Source organism: Pseudophryne corroboree, chromosome 9 (assembly GCF_028390025.1).
Source record: "Pseudophryne corroboree isolate aPseCor3 chromosome 9, aPseCor3.hap2, whole genome shotgun sequence".
In the NCBI taxonomy this organism is placed as follows: Eukaryota; Metazoa; Chordata; class Amphibia; order Anura; family Myobatrachidae; genus Pseudophryne; species Pseudophryne corroboree.
Genome location: NC_086452.1, coordinates 253,832,230 through 253,846,872, shown reverse-complemented (window position 1 = coordinate 253,846,872; position 14,643 = coordinate 253,832,230). Strand labels below are relative to the sequence as shown.

Below are 14,643 nucleotides of genomic sequence, written 5' to 3'. Positions count from 1 at the left end.
TGACGCCGCTGCCTTGCGCTGACTTATATAAATCAGCCGGAGGGGGCGGGGTGATGATGCAGTGAGCCGTGATTGGCTCGCGGCGGCCATCTTAACTTTAAAAAATGACGTTGAGGCGCCATTTTTGAAATTGGTACCGCTCCGCTGCCAAACTCTGCAGAATGGCAGGCTCCCTGCCTGCCACTAATACTCTCACCACCTCCGCCGCATCCCGTTGCCCGCACCTCCGCCGCATCCCGCCGCCACTGACGCCCACACCTCCGCCGTGCCCACACAGTGATGACAACGGATCCGCTTGCAATCACTGTGGCCTCACTGACAGGGGCGTGCAGTCATGGGTTGAAAGCACGTCCCTGTATAATGAAAGCGGCACTTCTAATGGTGCTACTTTCCTATGTATTTTCAATAGGCTATTAATGCCCATGGCTTGGCCCGCGCCTGCCCCCCGCTCCCACACCTTTCCCATTCACAATGGGAGGCACCACAATCGATGCCTTCCAAACACATTAACACAGTAATAATGATTAGAGTAATATAAAGGAGATACTTATGACACAGAATACCGTATATACTCTAGTATAAGCCAACTTTTTCAGCACTTTTTTTTGTGCTGAAAAAGCCCCCTCGGCTTATACTCGAGTCAGTGTTTAGGAGGGACACGGAGGGCACAGCGCGTGGCTCTCCTGTGTTCCTCCTGCGTCTCCGGCGGCAGGTCTAATAAATGAAGTGCCCGTTCGTGAGCTCTGATTAGCTCATGAACCGGCACTTCATTTAACACACACACGCCGCTGCCACCGGAAACGCAGGAGGGACACAGGAGAGCCGCGCGCTGTGCCCTCCGTGTCCCTCCTTCAGAAGACAGCGCGGGAGCGATGGAGGGTAAGTAGCTGGCACTGGGGGAGCATATTTGGCACTTGGGGGGGACATATGTGGCACTGAGGGGGCATATCTGGCACTATGAGTGCATATCTGGCATATCTGGCACTGTGGGGCATATCTGGCACATCTGGCACTGTGGGGCATATCTGGCACATCTGGCACTGTGGGGCATATCTGGCAGCATGAGGGCATATCTGGCACATCTGGCACTGTGGGGCATATCTGGCACTGTGGGGCATATCTGGCAGCATGAGGGCATATCTGGCACATCTGGCACCGTGGGGCATATCTGGCACTGTGGGGCATATCTGGCAGCATGAGGGCAAATCTGGCCCATCTGGCACTGTGGGGCATATCTGGCAGTATGAGGGCATATCTGGCACTGTGGGGCATATCTGGCAGTATGAGGGCACATCTGGCACTGTGGGGGCATATCTGGCAGTATGAGGGCATATCTGGCACTATGAGGACTGTGTACGGCTAGAGCTGCATTTCCTATCCTAGGCTTATACTCGAGTCAATAAGTTTTCCCAGGTTTTTGTGGTAAAATTAGGTGCCTAGGCTTATATTCAGGTCGACTTATACTCGAGTATATACGGTATGTGTCATAAGTATCTTCTTTGTATTATTTGCCCCCCCTGCCTGCACGTCCCTGGCTGTACTCATCTCTGCGGAAGCACTACCGGTATCCATAAGCTTGGCTACATAGGCGTCATCATTATCAGGGTGCTCTTACACCAGCCCTATGCCTGGTGCAAAAGATCCATCTAAAAACTGGCGTAGTTGCATGTACAGCATGCACAACTCTGCTTAGCCCTTCTACAAATTAAAGGTCTTGGTGGCTGTGACCCAAAGCATGGCAGCCCGTCAACTGCCATGAAGGAAGGGAGCTACCCTAAAGATGCAAGTGCTTGGTAAAGCGCTCGCATTTTAGCGGGGGGGAGGGAGAACCCGGCATACGGGGCGGCCTTGCCCTCGGGGGGAGGGAGGACCCAGCATACGGGGCGGCCTTGGCCTCTGCTGGGCAGCTTCCCCCCCACATGCTAGTATAAGGAGTTGTAGTTTTTCGATTTTTCGCAAAGCTACAACTCAACAACTCATGCTGAATTAGTCCCTTGGTCCGTAGGTTTGCAGAAAAATATTGGCGTTGTAATTGGTTGCTTCGTTTTGGAGTTATGTCACCAACGTCCACCTGCCATTTGGAAAATGTGACAGTTGGTCAGCTGTCCCTGTGCACCTGCTGTTTGACTTGGAACATGTGACCTGCTGGGTGGTCTGGAAACTGTGACAGTTATTTCCAGCCCCCCACTAACCAGGGATTTTTTTGAAATTTTACTCCTAAAGGGGTGAAAAGGGGCAAACTGTTCCTACCAGCAAACCTTTGCCTGGTTGAAACTGGACACATTAGCTAGTTGTTATTATTATTATTATTATTATTATTATTATGACCAGTTTCATATATAGCACAGTATATTCTGTTGCATTTTACAATTAGAACAACATAGGTAGAACAAAACTGGGTAAATAACAGACAGACATAGAGGTAGGAAGGCTCTGCTTGCAAGTTTACAATCTATAGGGAAATAGGTATTTATACGCAAGGACAGGATCTATTTAAAGCAGCATGGTGCAGCCAGATTGGAAAGTTTCTTAACCACTTGCCTGGATGCGACCATGCCTGCAATTGTTTTATCTGACCTGGTTGCACAGGATGCTACCAGCCAGATAAAGTGTTAGCTGCGGCAGGGAAGGGAAACTTCCCTACGCTGCTGCTGTCAGAGGGACCGGAAGGACCCTCTGCCTCCCTGCACTCTCCCCTACTGATTGCTGTGCTGCCGATCATTGCTGATCGGTCAGCATGGCAGGAACACCCCTCCAGCAGTTGCAGCCGCTGGGGAAGTATAAATTATCCCCCCCAAGCCACCCTCTGTACCTGGAAGCTGTTCCGGCTTTCAAAATGAAAGCCGAGATGGGCGCAATGTTTCCGATGTTCCGATGGTCGTGATGTTCCCGATCGAAGTTTCGATGTGGGGGGGGGGGGGGGTTATTTAAAAAAAATATATATATTTTTTTTCTTTTTTAACAACAATCATTTTGGATAGGGTTAAATTCATGTTCTTCACCTAATTCACTCTTAAAAAAACAAAACAATTTCTGAGCATTTTTTTGGGGGGGGGAAATCGTCAGTTAAGTGGTTAATGCAGTGGTTCCCAAACTTTCTTGAATCACGAGGCCATAGAGCATCACCATTTTTTCGTGGCACCCCTAGGATAAAAGTTTTTTATTGATAAATTTATTAAAAAAGTAAATTGTGCTTATCTGTTATTCTTAGGGTTAGTTATGTGGTCGTGAACAACTGTGCTTCTGATCATCCATATGTTGTATGATTGTCAGCCACTTGCACTAGTTTTGCCTATCATTTTGACCATAAATTATTTGATATGGTCCTGGTCCACCAACCCGCGGCACCCCTGCAAGAATCTCGGGGCACCCCAGGGTGCCTAGGCACACAGTTTGGGAACCACTGGGTTAATGGGCTGTATGGTATGTCACACAGCACTGTTGGCTTTGGGTCAAAAGGATGTGGAAGTGAAGATACTGTTAATAAAATATGTGTAGTTATGTGTGGACTGAAAAAAATACTCACAATATTGCAAAGATATTTGACTTGCAAACTATTTTAGGCCCTGATGATGACTACCATGTAATCTGGCACTGCATTTTTGTTAATTCACCTATATTTAAATATTAGTTGCAGCCTTGTATTATTTGCATCAATTCTGAAAAATGAATGATGATTCAGATAATTGACCTCAATAACTAAAGATGCTGTGGAAATTCATTTTTTTCTATTTCCATTTGTTAGTTGTTCTTACGTTACGCTAATAGTGCTACTAAAAACATTTTTACTATAGAAATAAGACATCAAATGAAATGTTGATATCCTGGTACCAAGGGCGTAGCCAGAACTTTGTGGGCCCCACAGCAACATTTTGAAGGGGCCCTTGTCCCAATGCTCCTTGAGAGATACCTCTCTGCAGCAGGTGTTAGTGTTATCCCCATAGTAGTGTCCTATTACATTTCTGAACCATAGTAGTGCCTTAGTTCACATGATGTCACATTGTACGGCTGCCAATACACATTATGCCACAAGGGACCCCCAATTCATATTATGACATACAGTGCCCCCAGTTCATATTTTGCCATATTACAGTTTCCCCAGTTCATATTATGCCACACTGTAGTGCCTTTACATTGTGCCAAATCACAGTGCCTCAGTGTATATTATTTAACATTATAGTGCCTTTCAGTTCATTAATACTAGAGATGTGTGGGTTCGGATTTAGGGGGTAATTCAGACCTGATCGCTAGGGTGCATTTTTTGCATTCCTGCGATCAGGTAGTCGCCGCCTACAGGGGAAGGTATTTGCTATGTGCAGGTGTGTGATCGCATTTGTAGCAGAACTGCACAAACATTAGTTTGTGCAGTTTCTGCTCAACCCAGGATTTACTCAGCCGCTGCGATGATTGGGGCCAGAGCTGACTTCAGAAACCCTCCCTCCAAACTGGCTATCCAAAACACGTAATATACGAGAGCCAATAAGCTGTTGTTTTGATATCCTGGTAAATAACCCACACATCTCTAATTAATACCACATTACAATAAGCAGGTCCAGGGCGTATCTAGATATATTGTAGGCCCCAAGGCAAAAGTTTGTAAATGTCCCCATGTATCTCCAAATGGTGGAAAATGTACTTAAGACATGTAACTGACAGGGAAGGTGGGCCCCTCTCAAGCTTGGTTCCCATAGCAGCTGTAGCCCCTGCACCTATGGTAGCTACGACCTTGTCTGGTACAGATGCGTCACTTACATTGTGGACACCCGGTGCGGCGCCAGCAGAAAAGGGGGCACGGCTTCCCGGTGAGTGGGCGTGGCTTCGCTGGGGGGTTCAGGAGGTGCAGTCTGCCTCCTGCGGAGTGCTGTTTCTGCAGTTCTGGCTCCTGCAGAGTGACAGGAGCCGACTGCTGCACATAATGTAACAGTGCAGCACTCGGCTCCTGTCACTGAGCTGACGTTGGCATTTTGGTGTCACCCCTCGGCGGGTGACACCCGGTTGCGGGCCGCACCACCCTTGTGATGCCACTGGCCCAGTACATTACGTTTTGTAGATTAATTTGCTCATCTTTAATTATAAAGATGCATATATACTGTAAGTGTAACTGCAGTTATTTAATTTTATAAGGATGGCTTTAGTGACATGACTTACATATAGATTTACCTGAACACTTGTCCTGAAGAAAGAAGTCGTATTTGTGAGGACACAGAAAGTGGGAGACCATTTTTCAGCCAATTGATTTGCGGTGTTGGGTCACCAGTTACCAGACATTCAATGTTTATTGAAGTATCTAAAATCGCTGTCAGTGCTAAGGGTTTTCCTTGGTTATCAGCAATCTTTGGAGGAACTAAGATGCAGTAAAAAGAAACAAAAATACATGTACAGTTTACATTAACCTCTAGATTATTATATTATGATTGACATCAACCTGTAGTAACTACAAGATACATGCCAGGTTTAGGAAAATGTATCAGACATAAAGATGAGGCAACATATAATGTATATTGAATCCAATTCAAACAAAGTCTTAGGAAGCATTTGACAGGATATGTGCTTCTGTGGACAGGCTTCCTGCAGTTGGAGATGTCCAGCATAAGTTCTCTAGTTGTATTATTAATGAGCAAGTAGTGCTAAGACAATCAGAAGTGTTTGTGCTATAAAATGCTATGCTTTCTTGAGTTTTGTAAAGAAGCACATACCATGTACGTTTAAGTTGAATATCCTGTCATCTTCACCAGCAGAATTGGTAGCCACGCATGTGTATTTTCCCATATCAGCTACTTGAACATTTAGAATGGATAAAATGTCTCCACTCCGGGTTTTGCTGTGAAATTTAGAGCGCAAAGAAAAATCACAGTGAATGCAGGAATACTGTACTTTATATGGGATGTAGCTAATATCCCGGCTGTCGGGATCCCAGCATTCAGGATCCCGAAGCCGGAATCCCAACAGCTTCGCCAGGGCTATTCCCACTTGTGGGGGTCCATGACACCTATAGAGTGAGAATAGAACCTGTGGTGAGCGCAGTGAGCCACCGAGCCCGCAGCCTGCAAGGGTCTCCATGCGGGAAGCCAATGTCGGGATATTGACAGCTGGCATCACATCTGCCGGGATTTCACATCCAACCCCTTTATACATGGGAAAAATATATACTGCATTATTTGGGCCTTTTTTGTTGTTTGTTTGGTAACATATGCAATTATTAAGTTTGATGTTAAATGGGTGACTATAAGAGCTGTGTGTTTCATATCAGTAGGAAACTAGTATTCTAGTATTCTAATGGGATCAGTACGAGATCCCGTCGGACGGGATCCCAGCGGTCAGAATACAGACACCGGGATCCCGACCAGCACAATCCCGACAGGGAGGCGAGTGCAACGCAGCCCCTTGCAGGCTCGCTGCGCTCGCCACGCTGCCGGCACGGTGTCTCGCTACACTCGGCACACTAATTTATTCTCCCTCTATGGGTGTCGTGGACACCCACAGAGGGAGAATATGTCGGGATTGTGCCGGACGGGATTCCGGTGTCGGTATTCCGACCATTGGGATCCTGTCTGGCGGGATCTTGACCACATCCCATTCTAATGCCTAAGAAGGGAATGTAGTGACCAGTACAACATTCAAAATGTTGAGAACAAGGATAGTGTAGGGTTGAACCTTGGATACCAACATGTTAATACTGCAGTATAATATATTTTCTCATACTTCCTAGAGGATGCTGGGGATGCTTCAAGAACCATGGGGTATAGACGGGATCTGCAGGAGACATGGGCACACTTTAAGACTTTGAATGGGTGTGAACTGGCTCCTCCCTCTATGCCCCTCCTCCAGACTCCAGTTTAGATTCTGTGCCCAGTGAAACTGGTCACACACTGAGGAGCTCTACTGAGTTTCTCTGAAAAGACTTTATGTTAGGTTTATTATTTTCAGGGAGACCTGCTGGCAACAGGCTCCCTGCATCGTGGGACTGAGGGGAGAGAAGCAGACCTTCTTCAGAGGGTCTGATCGCTAGGTACGCCTAGATGCTCGTTCCCGAAGCAGCGCCATCACCCCCCTTGCAGAGCCAGAAGTCAGAAGCCGGGGGAGTAGAAGAAGATCAGAAGACTTCCGTGATGGCAGAAGATTTCAGTGACGGCTTTGAGGTGCCGTGCAGTGGCCGCGCTGCGCGCCATGCTCCCACATACACAGTGGCACTGCAGGGCGCAGGGGGGCGCCCTGGGAAGCATAAAACCTCATAAGCAACTGGCATAAGAGTATACAGTGACTGGGCACTAAATACAGACCCCCGCCAGTATAAATTGTCAAAGTCAGAAAAATATCTCTATACACACTGCCATATTTGCACCTCATACACGTCCGCGCTGCGCATGCGTACGCTCTCCCGTGCGTGCGCATACTCACAGTCGCGGGCACCCGCAGGCGCACGGTATGCGTATTTACGGTAGAGTTTATGTGATCGTAGCGTGCGACTCAATCGTTACATATTTTAACTATATAATGTATTTTGTAGATCATGGTCCCTTTGATAGATTCTGAAAGTTTAGTTAATATAGCATGTTCCTGGACAGAGGGATCCCTCTTTGTATTGTACGAAGGGTCTAACAGGAGTCATACAGTGGTGTTTAGTACCCATCGGAAGAGTATTTAATTAGCAATATTCCGGTGTTGGTTTGGAGCGGATTAATCGCTCGTGCGAATAGTTATGGACATAAGAAGTTTATGTCCATTTACTATTATTTGCTCTTACTTAGCCATGCGGCGGGAAACCCAGTTTCCCTCCCACCTGAGCTGTTGGAAATCGTCACAGCCCACCTGTATGAATCAACCTATGACCTTTTGTTATAATGCGAAGCCGAATTCCTGTGTCCAATGAACAATGAGATTGTAGGGACCATTGAATTGTATTGTGTGTGGGGCATAAATAGACAAGCCGATCACATCCAGCTCACTCTTCAATGGTTATCATTGCTGAAAATCGGGAGCTGGATGTCCAGAGGCGCATGCGATCGTTCCCCTTGTGCGTAAGTGTTTCTCCGCAATCATATTGTTCTTACTGTTATTGTGAGCCATTTCTCTCTATTTCTCTCTCTTCTCCTCTTTCTCTCTTATTTTCCCTTAAAACATAATTGTATTGTATTGTATTTCCTGTGTAGTTATCTGGTTAGGTAGTCTATGTTATATTGTAGTGTATGACTTGTATTGTGTTAATTCTTTTGCAAGTATATCATTCATAATATATATATATATATTAGGCGTTGGACCCTAAGCCCAGGTATCTGTGTATTTCTTGTAGTGTTAAGTATTCACAGAGCGTCGGTGACGCTCAAACAGCTTTTAAGTTAATAAGGTTACACTAGGTTGCATCTACACCCTATCTCTACACTAAGGCTTTACAGCATATTATATTGTTTATGGTTTAGATATAAAGGTTTAACATTGTGAGCGTCAGCGCCGCTGGTGATCTCCTCGTGGTCCCGAGCGTCCGCTACGCTATAGCGAATCATTACGTTAGACGGCAGCCAATAGCGTGCCTGCCTGTGATCTCTTGGCCGTGAGCGAACGTGACGCTTGAGCGTCTCGACTACGGCTAAGCGATTGCTACGCAACGAGCGTGCCCTTACGGTACTCCATACGTGAATAACGTACAGTGTTCTTAGACCTCATAAAGGGTTTTACATAAGATAAATATTTAGCTTTATCAATTGGCGGCTCGCCCGTCCTTCACATATCTGCACTAGGTAATTTCAGCAGACATTATCCAGCAGCAAAGGGCGGGAGGTCATATTCCTCGTAGTGCTGTTTGGATAAGCGTCTGCTTCACTTAGTAAAGGGTGCTGAAGGAATCCGGGACCGGAGGTAAGAACAAAACGATAGTGTCTTTTTAAAACTGTTTATTTCTGTCTTGCGTACACACGCACGCATATCTGCATTTCTTTTCATTCGTGTATTTTCATATATCACTCTCCTGTTTGCCATTGTATAATTGATAAACGTACTAAGAGAGATTTGCCGCTATTTCATAGTTCAAAAGTAAAGGTAATACAGTTAAGGTATAGAAATACACACAGCTCTACCTAAAGGTAAAAGGAGAGATTGGTGTGGTGTGCGGTAGATGATCGAGGATCATCTACATTGATAAACGTGTTAGTTGTGTTACGGTGGACAAAGACTGGTGTACACGTGTCTCTAACAAAGGGAGAGACTCGCGTACGCAAAGGGCCGACGCACGCAGCATAAATTACGCAACGGAGCGTCTGGGTACGCCCACGTAACTCAAGTCACACGATAGTGTTGATTTTTAAATAGCGCAACAAGCGATAAATAGCGCAACAAGCGATAAATAGCGCAACAGGCGATAAGTAGCGCAAATCTATTTTAAATTCGAAATTTAAATTAATAGATCCTTCTCCTAATTTGTAACACATCTGGTCTAAAGAGAAATTTCTGCGCAGAAATAGAAATAAGAAACAAAAGTGTATATGTGGTGAGTGAGTGTGTTTTTACAATTTTGAGGATTGAACCAAAAGAAATCATCGAGTTCTCGTGAGGTACATACGTGTAAGTGACATGCACGGTGGCTAGGGAGGCATCCTTGGTTAAACATAAAATTTGAGCATTAGAGTATAGCAGACCAGGAGGTCATACTGTAGCAGACCAGGAGGTCATAACAGACCAGGAGGTCTAGGTACAGCAGACAAGGAAGTCCGCTATAGAGTCCACAGGCACAACACCAAAAAAAAGGGTTGGTGCAATACCCATATAGGCCATACAAGCTCTTGCTGAAGGAATTCGCAGCCGCAATTTTCGATTCCGCTGGTCGCTCCGTACATAAGATTAGTTGCTTATGTGCTGAACGATTGTACCGCACGTAATTGTGTGCATTAGTAAACCTGACCGGTACTATTTGTGTACGAAGGTCATAAACGCTATTTGTACATTCTAACGTGATTTGTGTAATTTTTTATTTTTTCAAAAAGGGAAGTTCGCTGGTCACTCAGGAACTATCTGACAACCACACCTTTACTGGAAAGGGTTAATGCTCTGCGGATCACACTCACATGTTCCAGTAAACAAAGGTTAATAGGGGCCCTGGGTCGAGTACGCCAGCACTATATCAGTGTGATCAGGTCGTATTGGTCGGCGTGGGCGAGTGAGTGAGGTGCTCGGTAAACTTCACCGTCAACCTATCGTGAATATCTTGGTTTTTTGTAAGGTTCCGTAACACCTGCAAATTATGGGGGCCAGTTGTTCAGGAAGGGGGCGATCAACCTCGGTTCGGGTTGATTCTATAAACCGACCAGTCGGGTCGGCAAGGTACGTAATGTGTGAAAAGTACGGAAGTCACACAGAAGCTTTATGTGATGAATGGGAGAGAATGACAGTACATGACGGGGAGAAATTCCCAAGAGTAGGTAGCTTCAGCACAGAAGTGTTAACGAATTTAAGGAGAAGGATATGTCTCATTAAATCAGCAAAGAGACGAATCAAGCATTATGATTATTTGCAGTTGTGGCAACAGGAGGGTGACATACAGAGAGGATTGGCTCAGGCGGCGGGATCTGGCTCGATCAGGAAACTGATAGCCACGGCCCCACCGCCACCATACATATCAGGAGAGAAATTGGTTGCGGAGAATGACGCACTAAGGTGTAACAAACAAACACTTAGCAACTGTGTAAATGTTAAAGATAATGTTAACCAATTAACCAATGCAAGTATTAACCCGTGCAAGTTGTACCCTGTTTTGAACTTTCCCCAGGAGTGTGATCAAGAGGACGAATCGGCAACAATATCAGCGCTCTCTCTAGCAGCCACCATATCAGAAACAACAGTAGGCACGGCCCAACCCATAAGATTAGTAACAAAGCCCCCTAGCGGAGGGACAGGTGAGGTCGTATCAACAGGTAAGTACGGCACCATACACTATGCTGAAACTATTTCACCACAAACTGCAGAATCTACACAGAATGATGTTGTTAGAATTAATCCTGTTAAGGTAATAGTAGTGCCAAATGGGAAAACGGACACTTCAGGAGTCACTCCTGTTAGGAATATCACCATGTATAGCCCGTTTACCCGAATGGAATTAAGGACCATAGTGTCTGAATTCCCTGACCCTAGAAAAGATTTAGTTGCTAGCCAAAAATACATCAGAGACCTAGGAAACACTTTAGAGCCCAATAATAAAGATTGGCAAGTACTGCTAAGAGCTTGTTTACCCTCCAATGTCGACGCAACTCAATTTTTAGCTGACTGTGGATTAGATCAGGATGTACCTCTTACAGATGTGTACAACAAAGATAATGTAAAAAGAATAAGCTTACAGTTAAAGGAGTATTTCCCAGCGGTAGTTAAATGGAACAAGATATTCTCCATTAAACAAAAGGAGTCAGAAACAGCTGCAGAGTATTTTCACAGAGCATTTTCAGAGATGGCAAAATACACAGGCATAGAGGACATTAAAACAAACATAAACCATCGAGAAGTAGCAGTATCGGTACTGATGGATGGTTTAAAAGAGTCATTAAAGACTAGGGTACAGACCACACAACCATGTTGGCGAGGTCTGTCTGTGGCTACTTTGAGAGAGGCTGCTATTGATCACGACCGGAATATCACCAGACACAGGGAGTCACAAGGTGATAAGTTAATGTCAGTAAGTATACAGGCCCTGACCACAAAACAGCCTGTGTTAATATCACCAAACCCTGTGGGTAAGTCAAATGTGGTAACATGTTATTTTTGTCACAAACAAGGACACTTTGCACGAGACTGTAGATCGAGAAATGTACAAAAATCTTATCAACCCCCTAGACAACGACACGACACACGACATTGGGATCAGGGTCCACAGAGACGGAGTTATGAGCCACATACAGGGGAAACAAAAAGATACCCCCCGAACAGAGACTGGCACGCCTCTGGTAGTTCCCAGCTAACTCCCTCACAAGTAGTTGCTGCCAGCGGGATTCAGGGAGGTCACCATACCCAATAGGGGTGTGGCCATACCTGTAATCTGCAGCCAGTAAAATTGATTGCAAGCCTTGGAAGTGAACCCGAAGTTGCAATTAATGTAGCTGGTAAATCATTAAACTTTCTTGTAGATACGGGGGCGGCCAAATCAGTGATAAATTCGACAGTGGGCATGAGAACCACTGGTAGGACAATTCCAGCCATGGGAGTAACAGGAGTAGTCCAGCATTACCCTGTTAGCGTTGCCTTTGCAGGAGATGGTCTCCTCAAACAAACCTGATCGGATTTCGCATACAGACGAGTCTGAGACGGCATTTGAGAGACTTAAACAGTGCCTAACGCAGGCACCAGCATTAGGTATGCCAGACTATGGGAAACCCTTTGAGCTGTACGGAACAGAAAGTGCTGGTTGCGCGGCAGGCGTACTAACCCAAAAGCACGGTGATGCCAGCAGGCCAGTAGCATATTACAGCGCTCAGCTAGACACGGTAGCGCGATCCCTCCCCACATGCTTGCGAAGCGTTGCTGCGATAGCATTGCTAGTAACGAAAAGCGAAGATGTAGTGCTAGGTCACAACCTCACAATTCATACACCACATGCAGTGTCAGCCTTGCTGAATTCTGCCCAAACCAGGCACGTCTCATCAGCGCGGTTTACAAGATGGGAATTGGCACTAATGGCCCCCATAAACATCACCATAAGGAGATGCAGTGCATTAAATCCTGCAACATATCTCCCAGGTGTGCCTGGACAGGCACAAAGGGTGGAGGATGAGAGTGGTGGGGAAGAAGGATTTAATACAAAGGAAGACACACATGATTGTATGGAATATTTGACCCAAAATTTTACCGCAAGGCCTGACATCAGTGACAACCCACTGGAAGATGTAGAACTTACGTTCTACACGGACGGTAGTTGTCATAGACAGTCAGACTCGGGAGACTTGTGTACTGGATACGCAGTCATAGATGACCAAGGCACCATAGAAGCGGAACCGCTAGGCCCACCTCACTCAGCCCAGGTTGCTGAACTGGTCGCCCTAACCAGAGCATGTGAATTGGCTAAGGGCAAATCAGCTAATATCTACACCGACTCTAGATACGCATTCGGGGTAGTCCATGATTTCGGAGCCCTATGGCGCCTCAGAAATTTCATGACGGCAGCTGGTACACCGATAGCGCATGCAGCTCACATAAAAAGGCTTCTAACAGCGATACAGGAACCCGACAGAGTGGCTGTTATCAAATGTAAAGCACACACATATAGCCAAGACCCAGTATCACTTGGTAACAGCCGAGCAGACGAAGCTGCTAAGTTAGCAGCTGGTACCCCCAGACAGACAGACACCACACAACTGATGGTATTTAATACCATCAACACACAGAAGTTGTGTGAGATGCAAAATTTGTGTTCCACACAGGAAAAGGCAGTCTGGAAGGCACGGATGGACACGGTAAACCAGTGGCCCCCAGAGCATACCTTCCATGTTTAGCTGAGGCAGCTCACGGGCTGACTCATCTGGGCAAGGAAGGGATGTGCAAGTTGGTAAGAGCATATTGGTGTGCCCCAGGATTTTCATCTCATGCGAGTAAAAGAGCAATGTCATGCCTTACCTGTTTGAGAAAACATCGGAAAGGCAATACCTACAGAACCATCTCATATCCCACCTGCCGGCGGCCCTTTCCAGGTAATACAGATTGACTTTATTCAATTACCCCCTTGTCGAAATTTGAAATATGTACTTGTTTGTATAGATGTTTTCTCAAATTGGGTCGAAGCATTTCCTGCGGCTACAAATACCGCTATGTTTACTGCTAATAAAATTGTGCAGGAATTTGTATGTAGATATGGTATCCCTAGAATTATCGAAAGTGATAGGGGTACCCATTTTACAGGTGATGTCTTTCAAGGAATGTGTAAATTGATGGGAATTGATAGCAAGCTGCACACTCCATACCGTCCACAGGCGAGTGCGAAAGTGGAAAGAGTGAACAGCACTATTAAAAATAAACTGAGTAAAGTGATGGCAGAGACAGGATTGACATGGCCAGAAGCTTTACCCATTGTACTGTACAGCATCAGAACCACTCCCAGGTCCCCTTTTAATCTGTCTCCCTTTGAAATCTTGTTTGGTCGACAACCGCATGTTATGATTAACCCTCAGGATGATTTGAAGTGTAACAATGAAGTGACTGTAAAATACTTGATTAACATGAGTAAACAGTTAAGGAATCAAAATGATAATCTGAAGTTGGTGATTCCTGATTTACCAGATAGTAATTGTCATGACATTGAACCTGGGGATTATGTAATGATACGGAATTTTCTACGCTCAGGTTGCCTTATTGACAGATGGGAAGGACCATACCAGGTCTTATTGACTAGCACTACAGCATTGAAGGTTGCTGAGAGAGAGACTTGGGTTCATTCGTCCCACTGTAAGAAGGTTGCTGATCCAGAAAGGTCCCGTGATAAGGAACAGACGGTAGAGGTTGTATCACTGGAGTGTCTGTTCCAGGAGGATTGAGGCGGCACCTGAGCATTGAAAATCACAAGACCAAAAGCAGTTGTCGATCCCCTGTTCCCTTTTATTGTTTTTCTCCAACTTCCCATCCCCTCTCCCTCAAATTATTTTTTCCCCCTTCTCATTCTTCTCCGTTTCCTCCTACAAG

At 45.7% G+C, this 14,643-nt stretch overlaps 1 protein-coding gene across 3 annotated transcripts in view; it reads right to left on the bottom strand.

Moving 5' to 3' along the window:
- Positions 1–14,643, bottom strand: part of HMCN1 (hemicentin 1) — a 1,072,092-nt gene that overhangs the window by 445,587 nt on the left and 611,862 nt on the right. For all 3 annotated transcript variants that reach the window (XM_063940215.1, XM_063940214.1, XM_063940213.1), the window contains 2 exons: positions 5,697–5,821; positions 5,161–5,344 (listed from right to left, as the gene is read on the bottom strand). In XM_063940215.1, coding sequence (XP_063796285.1) covers positions 5,161–5,344; positions 5,697–5,821 — 309 coding nt within the window. The remainder of the gene's footprint in view (positions 1–5,160; positions 5,345–5,696; positions 5,822–14,643) is intronic.